Source organism: Temnothorax longispinosus, chromosome 10 (assembly GCF_030848805.1).
Source record: "Temnothorax longispinosus isolate EJ_2023e chromosome 10, Tlon_JGU_v1, whole genome shotgun sequence".
Taxonomy (NCBI): Eukaryota; Metazoa; Arthropoda; class Insecta; order Hymenoptera; family Formicidae; genus Temnothorax; species Temnothorax longispinosus.
The window spans coordinates 6,225,987-6,241,690 of NC_092367.1; the positions used below are offsets into that span (position 1 = coordinate 6,225,987).

The following is a 15,704-nucleotide window of genomic DNA, read 5'->3' on the forward strand; positions in this document are numbered from 1 at the left end:
AAGCTTTAAATATAATTTCATTTAAAGTGAATCCAAAGTTACTTTTTTTATTAACAATTAACTGCATAGAAAAATTGCTGCTTATATCTCCCAACTTTATTGATAGATAGATGATGTCGAATGTAAAACAATGTCGAGATGTTTGTTTTTCGCATTACACGGTACATAAAATAATAAATGGAAGATTATCCTGTATTCTGACGCGAATTATAGATCGTCTAAAATGAGCTTAAGCATTAAAGCTCGTTATAAATACATAACTGTCGAGTTTGTTGGAATGCAGGCACGGAGAGCACGCGGTTTATCCTTCTTATTATTTAATTTTAATATAATCAGTTGATTTAAATTATTATTTATGTTATTTATTTATTATTTAATTAGATCCATGAAATTAACGTACGCAACCGATTTTTACATTCGTATATATTATATATCTAATTAAATTATCGCACTTAAATTTATCACACACGAAATTACGGAATCTATGTAAAAACTTAACGGGTCGTAACAACTGCTCTATGGAAAAAAAATGTCAGATATGAGGGAATTGTATGTGAAAAACATGTATTACGCTATCGGTAACAAATACATTTGCTTTATCAATTTTGGATTTATATTGTATACGCGTATACATTATAATTACATCTCAAGATTTATATTAAACTTTACTTAAGATTGATAAAAAAAACGATTGTCTACACAAAGCTTTTTTCGACAAAATCTCTTAATCGCAATGTTATCACGCGATCAGCGTGCTTGTTACAAAATTTGCGCTAAAAAGAAAGTAGGATACATTTTTCTTTCGCAGGTTTGTTCTTAGTGCAGAGAAAAAGAGGGAGGAAAAGAGAGAGAGAGAGAGAAAATAGGAAACCGAGCCAATAATAATATATGTGATGCGCATATTCCTTTCACGCTGTCGTCGTAATCTGTTTAAGTACAGTTTGTACTAGTGTACCCGAAGTAAAGGATATATATATATATATAGATCATTAAATAAAAATTTGTATATTGTGTTTAACACTTTGTTAAAATACGATGCTTTTGTCGCGTGTAAATGATTTGTCGCTTTTAAACGTACTAAATTAAAAACGGTGAGAGATTTTCAAGAAATTACAACAAATTATATGTATAATATATTACATATATATATAACATATATTACATATAACTAAATGATTCATCTTATAGGAAGGATTTTATTCCAAAGACATTGAAAACGGATCTTTATTGTACGGTATTTATGTAGCAGACCAGTGTTTTCGTATTTACTGAAAAACAAAGAATAATATCCTTTCTGAGATGACTGCATTAGTTATATGTCGTCAAATCTTAAAAAGAAATAATCCCTTTTAACTCTTGTTAGGGTACTATTTTCCACTAAAAACGTTAAATTAGAAATAAACTGGTAGTTATCCTTCATTCGGAGTATCTTTACCTCTTGAGAATACTTGAAATAAGATCTACAAGCTGCAGTAAGTGAAGTCATGGATGGCAAAGAGGAAGTCTCAATAAAGTGCTTTATTTACACCTTGATGCAGTATGAAGGTGATAACAGTTAGCAGTTGCGTAGGATTTGAGAAATGCCGTAATTCAGAAACCTAATTCATTCTCATGTACTAAAAACTCCGGAACAAGAGTTCCGGTTAGACTTCATTTTGGAGAACCGTTCTCCGCGTTATCTCTAATAATTTAAATTACTATCGTATTGTCTCATCTTTACTAAATATCGAAAGTCTCAAATTCAACTTTCTTGAAATGTGGTGAAAGAGATGGTTCACCGGAATCTTCGTAAACCTTGAATTTCGACATACCGTTCGATCGGTATTTCCTAATAAAATGCCTTTGGTATCCCCCTCGTAAAGCAAATTCGCTAGCAACCTTTACCAGCAACGTGACCAGCATTCAGGCCCTAAGGTATCCCTTTTGGACCCTTCTCTTTTTTTGATGAGGTATTATTGATGTATCGTACGTCTCCGTATTAAAAAAAAGGATCACGTAAATCGTGAGATCACAACTGCTCAGATTCGAAGGCCGCGTTATCTATGCCGTTCATCATCTCGGCCTTCTGCGCGCTCTTCTGTGCGTCCATGATCCGAGGGTTCGATGCCTTCAAATTATAATCTGTCGCCTCCTCGTTCTTATGATTCATCATAGCTTCGGGTTCCTTCTGCTCCTTCAGGATGCGATCCTTTCGGTGCTCCGTGTACAACCAGCTGAAGGAGTTAAAAAATACTATTGTAATATATTACGCAATCGTAGCTGACAAACTTAATTCAAATATATAATTCAAGTAATTTTTTATCGCGTTTGAATCGGACGTATCACGAAATGATCGCAGTATTTGGCGAACGTAACGTATAATCGGCGCAACATGATACTCATATGAATCGGCGGATACTCACAAGAATGCAAACACCGCAGGCATTGTCATGCATCCTCCGGCGATGAAGAACGTCCCCGGAAACGCTTTCATGGTCGCCGCATAAATGGCGCTGTACATTGGCCCGTAAACAAGCGGCATCAGGGACTCGCACACGCCAAACAGCGAATTCACCTTACCTACGAAATTACGTAATCGCGTCTTAACTTCGGAGCAGAGAATAAAAAATCGCGGGTTGGCTTTTCCTCGCCGTTAGGCCGCGGCAGGAAGGCCTCGTTACGCTTTGTTCGTGGATGGAAAAATTAGCAGCATCGCCACGTAAATGTAATTTGGTGTCCAAATTATCCGATTTACGTGGTTCCGACACAGACGGTGCTTCGCGAGATAAAGATCAAGCTCGAAAAACCCTCCTAAGTGCCACTAAAGTATTAGTATAATGGTCGTATAATTCTTATATTTGAGATCATTATAAAAACGCTCATTCTTTTATATGCGCCTCTATGACGACCTCTTCTAAACACGACCGGATGGTGTGTCTGACGTTATCGCAGCTCAAGTATTTTTCCTACACATAATTTTACACAGGAAACACGGAAACTCAATCAGCGAACTGATTGCTTCCAAGATTCTCGTTATGTTATATATGCTTCATGTGTATAATATACGAAGCTCTTACACATCTGCCTTATTTCTCTTTTTTCTTGAGATCATAAAACTATAGCATGAGAAAGAGACGATGGCGAATTAAAGGGGAACCATAATCTTTAATTTGCACCCTCTTACCGAGCTCGTCCGTGGGCACGAGCTTCGAAGCTATCGACCGCATGGCGATGAAAGACGTGCCGTTCACGATCTCCACGATAGCGGCTGAAACAGGCAATTAATCCGTTATTAGATACACTGTCGTCGGTACCGGGTGGTACCGGGACTGTAACTGTGATATATATATTTTGTATACGTAGTTGTTACCCTGATGTTAGCCGTTTTAAAAAGACTGACCTACGTAGACCATCCAAGTGGACGTGGCGAACGCGTAAACGAAACTTGCTAAAATTTTACTCGTACAGCTCATGATACCCACGATCGCGTCGTCTATCTTGAGAATGTGACTGAAGATACCGACGGAGATCGCGGTACCTGTGACAGAAAAGAAATATCTTTCACTCTTTCGTGCGTGGCGAATCGCCGGACAATCACACGAATAACGATCTTAGAGAATCAGTATAACGGACGAGCGCTGTAAGATCCTGCTTGATCCGTTAGTCAAAGAAAAATGCGAGAAAAGTCGGATCGCGCGCGTTTGCAAAATTCGCGTAGACAATCGACAAATAGAAAGCTTTTGTCAAATAGAAAGTCAAACGGAAATACCGATACAGTATTCGAGTACGGCGAAAACGCTAAAGTATCATATCCGCGAGGCAACTACGAATTCTGAAATAGATTTTTATCTTGCGCGCACGCAATTGGCGATTTGCCTTTCTATTGCAAAATACTCTTAATGTTCCTCTAATTTGTGTCGCCTGCGACACAGGAGATTACATTTTCAAGGCAACCTCCTGCCTGCCACGATTCACGCCAGGATAAAAGCGATAGTCGGTGATTCCGCGCTCAGCAACGATGTTTATTCTTACGTAAGGCACGTCTCTCGTTTGCTTTCATCGACCAATGAACGCAAAAAATCTCGATTAACCCGATGTGCATGTACGGCATCATTACGAGAATAGAACTAACGGGTACCTTCGAGTTGCGCGAAATGGCAAATGGCAATCGGAGGAGATTATCCGCACCGGCGGCGTCCGCGTTTCTACGCGTAGCGGCGAGGAATATACACGTTTCTACTTCAAAATTAGCGGCGAGATCAATGAATGAAGCGGAAGAGTTCGTTACGGAGGATTTTACGAGCGCTCGCGTAAATTTCTTTTCTTTCTCTCTTTCCTCTCGCGCGACCCATTAACGCGCGACGTTCTCAGGTGATTTTCTTACCGATCAGATTAGTTACCATGCCAAACGTGGAGAACATGCTGAACGTCACTTCGTTCCAGTTGTATCGGTACCGCATATAAAGATAGAGAACCGCCATTTCGCCTGTGAAAGAAACAGACTTGATAATACCACTCGCTTCTGTTGCATAATCGCCGTCTCTGCGTCTCGACAGGCATGATGAATCAATCGACGTGTGCAATATAATAAAAAAGTTTGACCTGACCCGCATTAAATGATCCTCCATCTATGAGCGAGAGACTCTAACTATTAAGTTTTATATTTAATATTTATTCATTGAGCATGCTAACGACTCTCACGTATCACTTCTTCGCTTTGTGACGATGAATAGGCCTTTGCACAATGGATTCTCTCTCAGAACGTCAGTACTTAGAAAAATCTCAATTCGTGACGAGCTCGCTATTGTGTCACTCGTTATCGAATATTTATTCAGGATTCATTAACTACGTCAGGAATCTGACGGACTTAGTCACTCTTAGTCAGCTTGCTCATAGGGGGACTACCCAAAGGGGACTTTCAAGATTTATAAGGTTTGATTTTTGCTCCAAGCTTCTCTGTTTGCGCGTTTAATTATAATTACTACACGCGCGGATTTGTAACGTATATATATACTTTGTCTCGGTACGTGAATAAACTATCGGTAATCACGGTTGACTTGCGGCAACATATCGTATTTTACGAGGCCATTATCGTGAAGTTTCACATTGTTATATAGGTACGGAGATATTTTGCAGATTCACCCAAGCGCAACGGTTCTCTGGTCAATTACAAACAATTTTCACGATTACATCGGCTGCAATTAGACCGACAATTGCTTCCGGTAGTAATGCCAAGTTAACTGCGAAGGTCAAACGCAAATGTTAGTATTACGTAAAACAATCCTCTTTTGCAAAAAAATAGAAGACATTCATCAACGCGAGGGGGAGATGATGCGTACGGCTGTCAAAGATATATCTAAGTCTTCGTCATTTCGAAATGCACGCGCGTGCATTCCGGCAATGCGCGCGTTCTCCCATGAAACCGGCAATGGCCATGTTTACACGATCGGCACGTAACGCGAGAAGTTACGGATTCCGTAATTCTTCCCGCATTAAAATTCGTCGCGCGTTCCTCATGCCGATACGGTATCCCCGACGGGACACACTCCGCGCTGGATTATAACGAAAATATAACTACCATATATAACGTAGTAGTCGTCGTCGTTGCCGCCGACTTTCACCGCGTATCTCCCTGACGAGCAAAGATCGTGAAATTACATCGTGAAATTACATCGTGAATATACAGCCACGTTCGGATCGCGATTAGCATAGGTGCTGACGTGAGATTGCGTACAAATAAGTGTGTCCATTAATATATTTTACACACGTACATACATTAAAATTTTGATATTAAATTATCATAAAGTACTTTACAGTATAATCTCTAAAAATAACATTCATTTGTCAATCTATTCGAATTTTTACATCTTTCTTATGCATACTTTGTTATCGTATTTTGTTATCGCCGTATATTGAAACTAATGATATCCCAAGGCAAGTGTAATTTTCCTCATTTTTAGTCGGTAAGCGATGTGTCGAATCGTAATTGCTATTCCTCGTCATTGTATTTCTCGTAATTAATATCAATTCTAGCAAAAGGTTATTAAAAAACGATATAACTTAAAGTGTAAATAATTGAACAAATCTCTGACGTATGGAATATTATTCTTACGCTCATTTAAAAGTTGTTTTGTTCTCTATATCTGCAGCTCTCTGCCGAGTTTATGTACAGCTCCCGCGTGCTGGTTCGCGCTACAAAATTAAGCTGTCAGGACGAATTATCGCTCTTGTGAGACGTCACCGAGCGGCTGTGACGACAATGAGAGAGTAACGTCGAGAAAAGTAATAACGTCTCAAGAAGAGTCTTACAGGTATATATCCGCGTTACGGCATTCGAAATCAGGAAGACGCCCATTACCGCTGAAATTGTTATAAGCGTGACGACTGCCCGCGTCACTTAGCAGCTGGGGTAATGCGTGCTAATGCGTACCCAGACATTGTAACGACGGGGCTACCTATATAATTAAATTGTGACAAGGGCATCCGCGAAATGTGCTGGAATTGTGCGTCGTCGCCGTATACGAGCGCGCACGATCGCATTAAAGTCGCGATAGCGCGCTGTAACAAATGCACGCTAATTGAAAAATTGAATGATTCGTGTGGTCGCGTGCTTGCACGGGCTACTGGCAGAAACTGGAGGCTTTATTGTTGCCGATACCGTCCGGCATTAAGGCTCGCACGCTGGTACCGCGAGCGCTGCGCCGCTGTCCGTATCGGTATCGTAACTTTTCATTTACGAGCTCTTTGCGTACCGAGGCACGTACGTCCGTTGGAGAAAACTGCAAAAATAGATTTCGCCCGGAAACTGAAGGCGCGCGGCCTTCACGAAAACTTTTGCCGTATCGAGGCTTAATGGACATAACGAATGTATGTTACTTTGTTTATCGATCTTTCGGCCTCTGCAACGTAGATTTACGACGTCCAATACCATTGAAGATTTATCGCGCGATATCAAGAATTCGCTTGGTACTTAAACGGAAACACGTTGCACTTGAATATTTTATTAGCGTTTTAAAATACGCGAATTATTCACGTATTCCAAGTAGCGTCGAAGTAGCGCTACACGTTTGCGCTCGTATAACAATAATGTGTGTGCCTAGTTTTGCCATATCTTCTCTTACTTTCCCTGGCATACGATTTATATTCACACCGTTGGACGTAAGTGATTACTGATGGGAATGCGCACAGTTACCGCAACGCGAGTAGCAAGATTAAACCAGAATTACAGGGAGTTTTTATCGTGCCACGGACGCACGTGAGAAATGACGGATGAATATTATTTTCAACTGTTTTCCAGCGGTTTTACCATTTTTTTTCTCTATTTAATTGTACGCGAATTAAATGTGTTTGCATATTTGAGTTATTATACATCTCACGCGTCTGCTAGCTACTTATATAATGCGAGTAGATATTAATCGTAATAATTTCCGCTTAAAAGCGATTCAGTAAAGTGATGCATTTCCATGAATACTTATTGCCATATAAATATATATAATTTTATAGTTTAAAATAAAGTTTTACAGCAATGATAGCATTATTAAATCGCTCTGCAGTTTTATCAATTTATTATTTACGTATTTATAAAACCAAATTAAAATTTAGTTGTAAATTTCAATCGAAATTATATTAGCACCATTTTTCCAAATGATGACAACATCTCGAATTACATATTTTATAGTAAAGATTTCGCAATAAAGTCCATTTTAGATGTAATTCAGAATTCAGGGAAATTATTCTGCATTCAAGATATTAATTATCACATGAAACTTTTTATATATTTGATATTTGTCTATATCCTGATTCTTGAAATGTTTCTCGCATTACGCGACATATAAAATCATAAATAGAAATGTGTCCTGGATTTTGATGTTAGTTACAGATCATTTAAAGTGGATTCACCAGCAAAAACTTTTTCGCACAAAGTGCGAAGTAGTGCAGAAGAGTATCGTTATTAACGAGGGTGAGATTATTAACGCGTGCAACTGTCGAGTCCTGCTTAGCACTTGAGAAAATATTTATTTAAAGAATCACAATTCATTCGGGCCATTTACTCACCGTAAAGGGGTCCGATGACGACCATAATAATGACCATGAGCACGATGACCCTTTTCTGACGATTGTTCGCCCCTTTCTTGAACGCCACGCGAAACGTCTCCTCGACGTGCTTCAACGAGAAGAAGTCCAGAACAAAGGCGCACAACGAGGTCCGCTTTTTACCCTCGCTCTGGAGAGATTTTTTCCGCGAGCGCTCCGTGAACGCCCTCGGCGGTTCTTTGATAACCACTAGGCCGTACACAAAGCTCATTACGTAACACACCATCGCGATGCTGAAGACACCGTAGAAACCCAGCTTCGTGTACAGTATCCCCGACAGTGCCATGCCGATCGGTACGCCCAAGGATAGGAAGACGTTGGCCGCGCCGATCCTAAGCGTTCTCGACTCCACGGTCGTGATGTCCGCTATGTAGCTGAAGATACCCATGAACATGGTGAACCAGCCGCCGGTTAACGCGGGCAGCACCGATTCCAGCACGACCACCTCCATGGGCAGCTCGTAGAACCAGTAGGTGCAGGCGATGAGGGTGACGCTGCTGAAGAACTCGCCGATGATCGGCAAGAGCATGCAGGGCTTCCTCAGACCGGTGCGATCGCTCCACGCGCCCATGAACAGGATCAGGAGGGCCGGTATGGCGCTCTGCAGCGGCGTCTTCCAAGTCTGCATCCGCGCCACCATCTGCTGAACCGCGGTCTCCTCGGCCTCGTAGCCGGTGGTGTTCCTGGCGGACAGAGCTGTGCAGACCTCGTCCGGGTAGGCCAGGTTCACCCGGCACGCCTTCTCGAGGATGAGATTCTGCATGGCCAGCTGCGAGAGCACGCTGGGGATCACGTAGCACGCGACCATCGGCTCGACGGTGATGTTGCTGGTCAGGAAGGACCATTTCTGCCGGATGCTCATGGACTTCCAAGTGACGGCGCTGTCGGACTTGTCGGTCACGGGAATCGCTGCTTTCTTCTCCGGGGTGAGCCCCGCGGGCGTCGTACCGATCGTCGTCGTGATCTCGGACATGTTTCACGTCAAAGAAGAAACGGAGTCCAGTTGATTTCTCTTGGGGGGAAGAGCAGAGTCTCTTTTTTAATTGTCCGGGTGTACGTTAGGTTTAAGGTCATCAAGCTGTCTGGCGCGGTTCCTCCGAGGAACGGAGCTCGCGAAAGCCCTCGTAGGCGAGCGGATTTCGCGGTTCAGGTCGCTCGGCGTGCGCCCGAGAGAAATCGCACGGTGGTGCCGCGACTCTCGGCTAATGCACCATCGGGCATAACGAGACGCAGCGAGGTTGTCTGTCTCCTTCCTTCGCCGGTCACCGCCAGCACCAGCGGAATACCCCGTACTACCACCTCTTTCCCGGGCCGCGCCGTCACCGTTCGCTCACCGCGCTCTTTTCTATCGGCCTCCTGCAACGCGCAGCAAGCTGGTCCGCCTTCGTGTACATCCACCCAGGCACTAAGCACACGCGGTGGCCCCACACGGGGCAACGTCGCCGACGTTCGCGCTTAATCGGCTCCTCCGCGGTGCACGACACGCGGCTAATGCCTCCACGAGCGCGATCACCAGCGCGCTCCGGCGAGTCGCTTCCGATTCCGCCCCGCGGAAATTTTCGGGTCAAGGTCAGCCCCCCCGACGACGGTGCCCGAGGCCTCCGGGGGTCCTCCCGCCAGCGCGCCGCGCTCCCGGAATCCTATTCTTCCTCGGCGATCGCCCGGCTGGTCTCACTCGTTTTCCTTTCTCGACACGCGAAAAACATGGTGATCACCTTGACACGCGGGTGTCCACCGCGATGGAGCATAACGCATAACGTGCCGCCTTGTGCGCCAAATCTTTCCACGTAGCATAGAGTCCAATCCAGCTGTCATTCATTTAAAACTCAACATTGACATGTTGATGAATGAACGACGCGTCATGATTATCGTGTTCATCTTCCTGCCCAGGGAATACTTGTTCTTACGTCGGCGAATGACGATCTTTTTCGGCTTCATGTACCTGACGATTCGACGATACATTGTTCCTTCTGCGTGAACGATCTAGATTCCCGCTGCTGATCCGCCAATTGCGCGTTACTGTACGTAGACGTTACTCGAGGGTTGTAGAAAGCGCGTCTACGGTGAATGATTTGCGCTGAGATCCCCGAAGTTTACCGTCACCGATCTCCCACGGTGCGAACGTCCTCGCGTCCGAACGATGTCAACGATTCGCAAGAGAGACTACTCACGAAACCGTACGATTACCTCGTGCGATCTCCGTTGCGTAAGATTCTTTCACCGAGCGATCCATCCGCGGAGGTGATCGATCACGCAGCCTTCGGTCGTCCTTGACACGTTCCTCTCGTTGCGAAAATTCGTATTAGATGATGGTGGTTAATATCAGCCCGGCGTTATCCGAATGTGTTTCCTCTTCTATCAGGCGGGGAACTCCGAGCAGTCGCGTAAAGATCATTTTCGACTAGCCGCGCGAGACAAATTTTACGGAAACCACGTGAGAAACGCGAGAGAGATCGGTTTGGCTCCGAAGCGGAAATTAGCTTCGCCGGCGGCCGCGTCCGATGTCGACGATGTCGAACGGATGGCAACTGGTGAGCGTAAACAGGCAGCGTCGTCGAATCGCTGCCGCGCGTAACTCGACGAGGCGCTGTTAAATGTGACAATTCGTTGATAAAGTAATCACTACTACGCACGGTCCCAGCGTTCTACAGTCGGAGCCTATTTTAGACAGGGCCGTCCAAGTGCCCATTATCTGCGACGGTGAATTCAAAGCTATTCGCGCGGCTCGGCCTGACCGCTCCGGACCGAGCGGTCAGGCCGAGCCGCGGTTGCACCATCATCGCGGTTTATTTTCGCTGCAGACCGCCTCGCGCGCGGATTTTCGCGCGGATGCTTCACCGTCGCCGATCATTGTCAAATTCCTCACGCGTTTAGCCGGTTTCGTTCGCGCGGATAAGCGTCTTGCCGGTCCTACGATCGACCGGAGGCCTCGAGTCGAGTCCTCCGGCGTGGATCGCGAGATCCTCGAAGCTCGCGCGGACGCGGCACCGCGGGATCGAACAAACGAAAACCCGCAAGGTCGCATCCGAGCGACGAAAGACATCTAGAGGCGGCCCTGGCTTTTAAGTCTGACGTATGATGCCGTCAAGTGAGTAATGCTCGCAATTCCACAGCGATGCTTATAAAATATTCGATGCAGAGCTGTCACCGGCACCTCTCCCTCTCTCTCTCTCTTTCTCTCCCTCTCTCTCTCTCCCACTCTCTGTCTTGATATCCGACCGACGAGGGTGCGTCTGTGGTGGTCATTACTCAAGAGTCATCCTCGTTGGCCATCATGGCGGCCGTGCTTGCGGCGCGCGAGAGGTACGATTCTTTCGCGGTGACCAACTGGTTCGTTATGCTACGATCGGCAGCGCCGATCGACAAAAGCTTAGTACTTAGTACATCGCGATAAATCGCCCATTGGCAGCAATAATTACCACGGCCGACAAAGGTGTTTTATTTCGTTGCATTCTCGCTCCGCTGAACCGCTCGAGAATCATGGATTTTCAACTGGTAGCCGTGGAGCCAGTTAACGATTTCAATTCCGCGTCCAGCGCATAAAGCAACTTTCGATTTTTTTTTTCGCAGCTATCGAATTTAGTGGACAGAAACGATTTCTCCTGTTACGCGTTCTCATCGGAGCGATACGATCACTTTTAGGTCACCAATGTATTATTTATTTTCCTAGCTCATTTGCCTTGTAGGTGATTCCTATTTCGTCGTTGATAACGATTCAACTAGGTTGTGTTCTTCAACATATTGCGCAGTATCATATCTATATTTTTATCTTTTAACAATGTAGCTAAAACACGAAGAGCATTTAAATTGGGAACGAACGAAATATGGAAAAAAAGAAGATAATCATTTTTATTTATACCATTTTAATATCGTATCTTACTATTATGTGATATTTTTAGTGCGGAATGAAGATTATTCGTGTACTTATATATTTAATTTATGTAACAATGTCATACCATTAACAATAAGATAAATAAGCAATACGAATTACCCGATTTTAGCCTCGATACAAGTTACTTACGTACTGTTCGTTAGAAATAATTAAAAATGAATATTTAAGATTATTTTTTCATCGTTTTATTTCAATGAATTTTTACAAATATTTAGAAAAACGGAGCATTTTGTTCAATAATTTTTCATTCAGTTCTTACTGCAGCAGCTTGTTTGGAGGTTGTTTTGCTTGACTCAATTAACTATACGGTCGTGTATAAAATGCGTATTACATCTTCAATCATCGGCCATCCGCAATCGAGTTAATGTATGACGAGTACTTCGTAATCCTTGAACGACAGCTCTTCGCCGTCGAACGGAATGTAGAGGCATCCGTGACTCGGTTGTACCTGAAGAAATGTATATTTTTTTAAATATATACATATAATGTACTTTTATAATAGCTGAATTATATCTCTTTTGTCTAAGAGAAGGCCGCGAAGGATAAAAGCGAGTTTCGCTTGCCAAATGCGGAGCATAGATTGGAAAACACTTTGGCAAAAGCGTGCTTCGAATATCGAGACGTTATTCCGCATTTTCGAATGCTTATCATTACTGCCGAACCCCGAGATTAACAGTTGCCGAAAAGACCGACCTTGCCAAGCGTTTGAGATCCACTATGGAGGACACGGCCAACATACAGAGGTTCTCCGTCCGCGGTTTGACCGGCGATTACCGCATCCGCTGGCACCTCACCGTTGCTGGAGAACTCCCATGCGAATTCCCCTTGGCAAAGGACCTGACAGTATCGTAATATTGTTATACATATAACAATTAATTATTAATATAATAATTGCTTATAACTACCGTTGACAATTAATTCTGTCAGCATTCGTTCGTTGTTATCGTTATTTTTTGACCAACAAAGATTATCAGATAGCAAAATATCGTTAAAATCGCCTATATCGAATCATATCTTCGTCGATACTTCCGAAAAAGCTCGATATCTCAAGATTATCTTGATTATCTAATAAAACCGATACGCTTAATCTTAATAACTCTTATACTTTGATTATGTACCTACTTATTGCGCTTACGTAAGTCACGAAAATGATGTAACTGCTTTTTAATCGCTGTTATAAAATTAAAGGAAATCTTTGCTGATTTTTTAGAATCTAAATTAATTCGTAGAATTTTTAATTCAATGAATTATCAATCATGCAAATCGACGATGATCTCTTCTGTGAAGAAACTATAATTAAAGTAATCTCAACAATCATAATTTTAGTGTTAAAAATGTAGTAGAGTAGTCCTACTTTATAATCGACTTGACGCGATTTTGTGAATCTTAATTTCTCATAGAACGATAAAGCGATGCAAGGTTTTGTTCGTATTTTGATCACGTTTTTCGTAACATAGAAAAATTCGTCTGTCTTTGCATTCACCTCGTAACTGTCTTTGGGATGTTCCTCGCCATTGTGACAAACGTAGGCGACACCCTTGTCAAGACTTATTTTTGCCGGAATCATGTCGCCCTCGTGGAAAGCTCTACCGACGTAAAGTGTGCTTCCGTCAACGTCACGACCGCCGGCGACCACATTTTCTGGCATCGATTGACCGCTGGTACGGCTTACCCATCTGTAGGCTGTAACAATGATAAATAGTAAGATCGATATATTGAGTAAATTAATAAATCAGTCAGTTCAAACGTATCCACTAATTGTAAGTTTCAGTTTGTCGATGTTTCTTTTGTCGGTAGATAAAAAATATTACTTAATATTTAATAAGATATCCGCTTTTTCTAACAGAAAATTCATTAAGATAAGATAAAATGTAGAAACGTTGTAGATTTTCCCTGCTAATTTTTTTTTAAATTCAGGTATCAGAAGAAATTATTAATTTGTTTTGTAATTTATTAATCTATTGACACTCGTTAATTTTAGTAAAGCTGTGTAATATAATGAAAGTTTTAGTTCCACTAAATGATACAAATTTTGCAAATTTTCACAAATATCTATAAATAACTGGTATATATAACGAATATGCGTGTTACGTAACATTAAAACGCACCGATACCGACACACGTTCCTTGTAATCGATCTGATAAAACTTTTCCAGATTGTTCTTGTAATCGATGATTTCACATGTCACACATATTATCTTTACAATCCACATGACTCACACATACTTCTAAAAAATAGAGTAACTATATTTAACGGTAGATTTAAGCGCATTTCTGATAAGAAATAATTTATAATCAGTTATTTTTATAGTCATATTTAATGTAGCTATTGCAACAATATTTATTCAATGTGTAATACAATGCAAACATTACACGTAAGCATATGATTCACGCAATGTGTCAAAAAATTATACAATCTTAAATTACTATAATTGTAAAAGAATCTACAAATTATTTCATATTATTATTAGACTTTTGGATTAGACTGCTCTCTGATGAGAATGAGAAAATTAAAATATACAGGAAACAACGACACTCGGATTAAAATATCCAATATAACAAATGTCGATAAGAAATTGGAGAAGTTTATAAAATAAAAAAGCAAAAAGTTAATCTTGTAAATACAGAAAGGTTTGATATTATTTTAATGTACTTTAAAGAAACTCTTTTGCTCACCTGGCATGATGGAAATCGATTCGGCACGGCTGAAGCCTCAATACGAGATGGTGCTTATCGCATCTGTAGGTTGAGTTAAAAGCTCGTGTAATCTTATCGCTCGCGTAATCTTATTTGCCGAAATATCTCGCTCGTCTCTCTCTTCCTTACTCTTTACATATGATACTGAAATTACCCAGAACGTATACGTGATATCACGTATTCTTCTACGCCTTTCCTGTCAATGTGTCATATTGATTACAGTAATACGATTACAGTATGTATAGTCGCCATCAGTTCGATCAAATTTTATTTAGATATTTAAAAATATGCGTGGAGGGATACACTTAAGCCCCTTGCACAATAGGTGATAGCGACAGCAACAAAGTTGCCGACAAAGGTATAGCTTTGTCGGCAACCTTGTCGTTGTCGCTATCGCTATCGCTATCGTCTATTGTGCAAAGGGCTTTATTATCGAAAAGTGGATGTATACATATAGCACGGACATGAACCAAATTCATCGACAGTATCGAAAAGTGGATGTAACTCGTAGTTTCAATTCCTGAAAGTGGATGTGTGACGCTACTGTACGGCCTAGCAAAAGCGTCCCAAGAAAATCGCCGTCATCCGCTCTTATCCTTCTCTCTGATATAACCCATGGTATTATATTTCAATTGAGCGCGTTCAGCAGACACAACTGTTGAGTTCGTCTTATTAACACTCTGCGTTAATTGGTTGGTTCTAAAAGTAAGAGCCACGCACGTTCGACTGCTACTGAGCGGCTTGGTCTGCTGAACGCGACCATTAAATATATATTTAAAATTTTACATGATTCACGCATTTTTATAATCGTTATTTCTTGGGGTCGATTCTGTATCTTGGGACTAGGTAAAAATTACAAAAGTGAGGAAATTCACTAGAACAAAATACAGAATCGACCTTCTTATAATCAAATTTCACTTTAAAGTGAGCGCTTACAAAACGGGTCGCCTCCTGATTGGTTCAACCGCCAAACCTGCCGCCATTATGCGCATGGCTTCACCTATTTACACCATCAGAGAGAAACCTGAGAGAGGCCATCCCG

General features: G+C 42.1%; 2 protein-coding genes across 2 annotated transcripts; both read right to left on the reverse strand.

Annotated features, from left to right (window-relative positions):
- Nucleotides 1–567: 567 nt before the first annotated feature.
- On the reverse strand, nucleotides 568–10,446 carry LOC139820671 (probable peptidoglycan muropeptide transporter SLC46). Its single transcript, XM_071791102.1, has 6 exons — nucleotides 8,035–10,446; nucleotides 4,364–4,465; nucleotides 3,380–3,517; nucleotides 3,164–3,247; nucleotides 2,403–2,559; nucleotides 568–2,213 (listed from the first exon to the last, which is right to left on the reverse strand). The coding sequence occupies exons 1-6, from the start codon at nucleotides 9,044–9,046 to the stop codon at nucleotides 2,009–2,011; spliced, it is 1,698 nt and encodes a 565-aa protein (XP_071647203.1). The 5' UTR covers nucleotides 9,047–10,446; the 3' UTR covers nucleotides 568–2,008.
- Nucleotides 10,447–12,127: 1,681 nt separating this feature from the next.
- Nucleotides 12,128–14,787, reverse strand: LOC139820676 (uncharacterized). The gene is made up of 4 exons (XM_071791108.1): nucleotides 14,642–14,787; nucleotides 13,449–13,648; nucleotides 12,659–12,802; nucleotides 12,128–12,413 (listed from the first exon to the last, which is right to left on the reverse strand). Exons 1-4 carry the CDS (start codon nucleotides 14,646–14,648, stop codon nucleotides 12,327–12,329), a joined length of 438 nt encoding a protein of 145 aa, XP_071647209.1. The 5' UTR covers nucleotides 14,649–14,787; the 3' UTR covers nucleotides 12,128–12,326.
- Nucleotides 14,788–15,704: the final 917 nt, after the last annotated feature.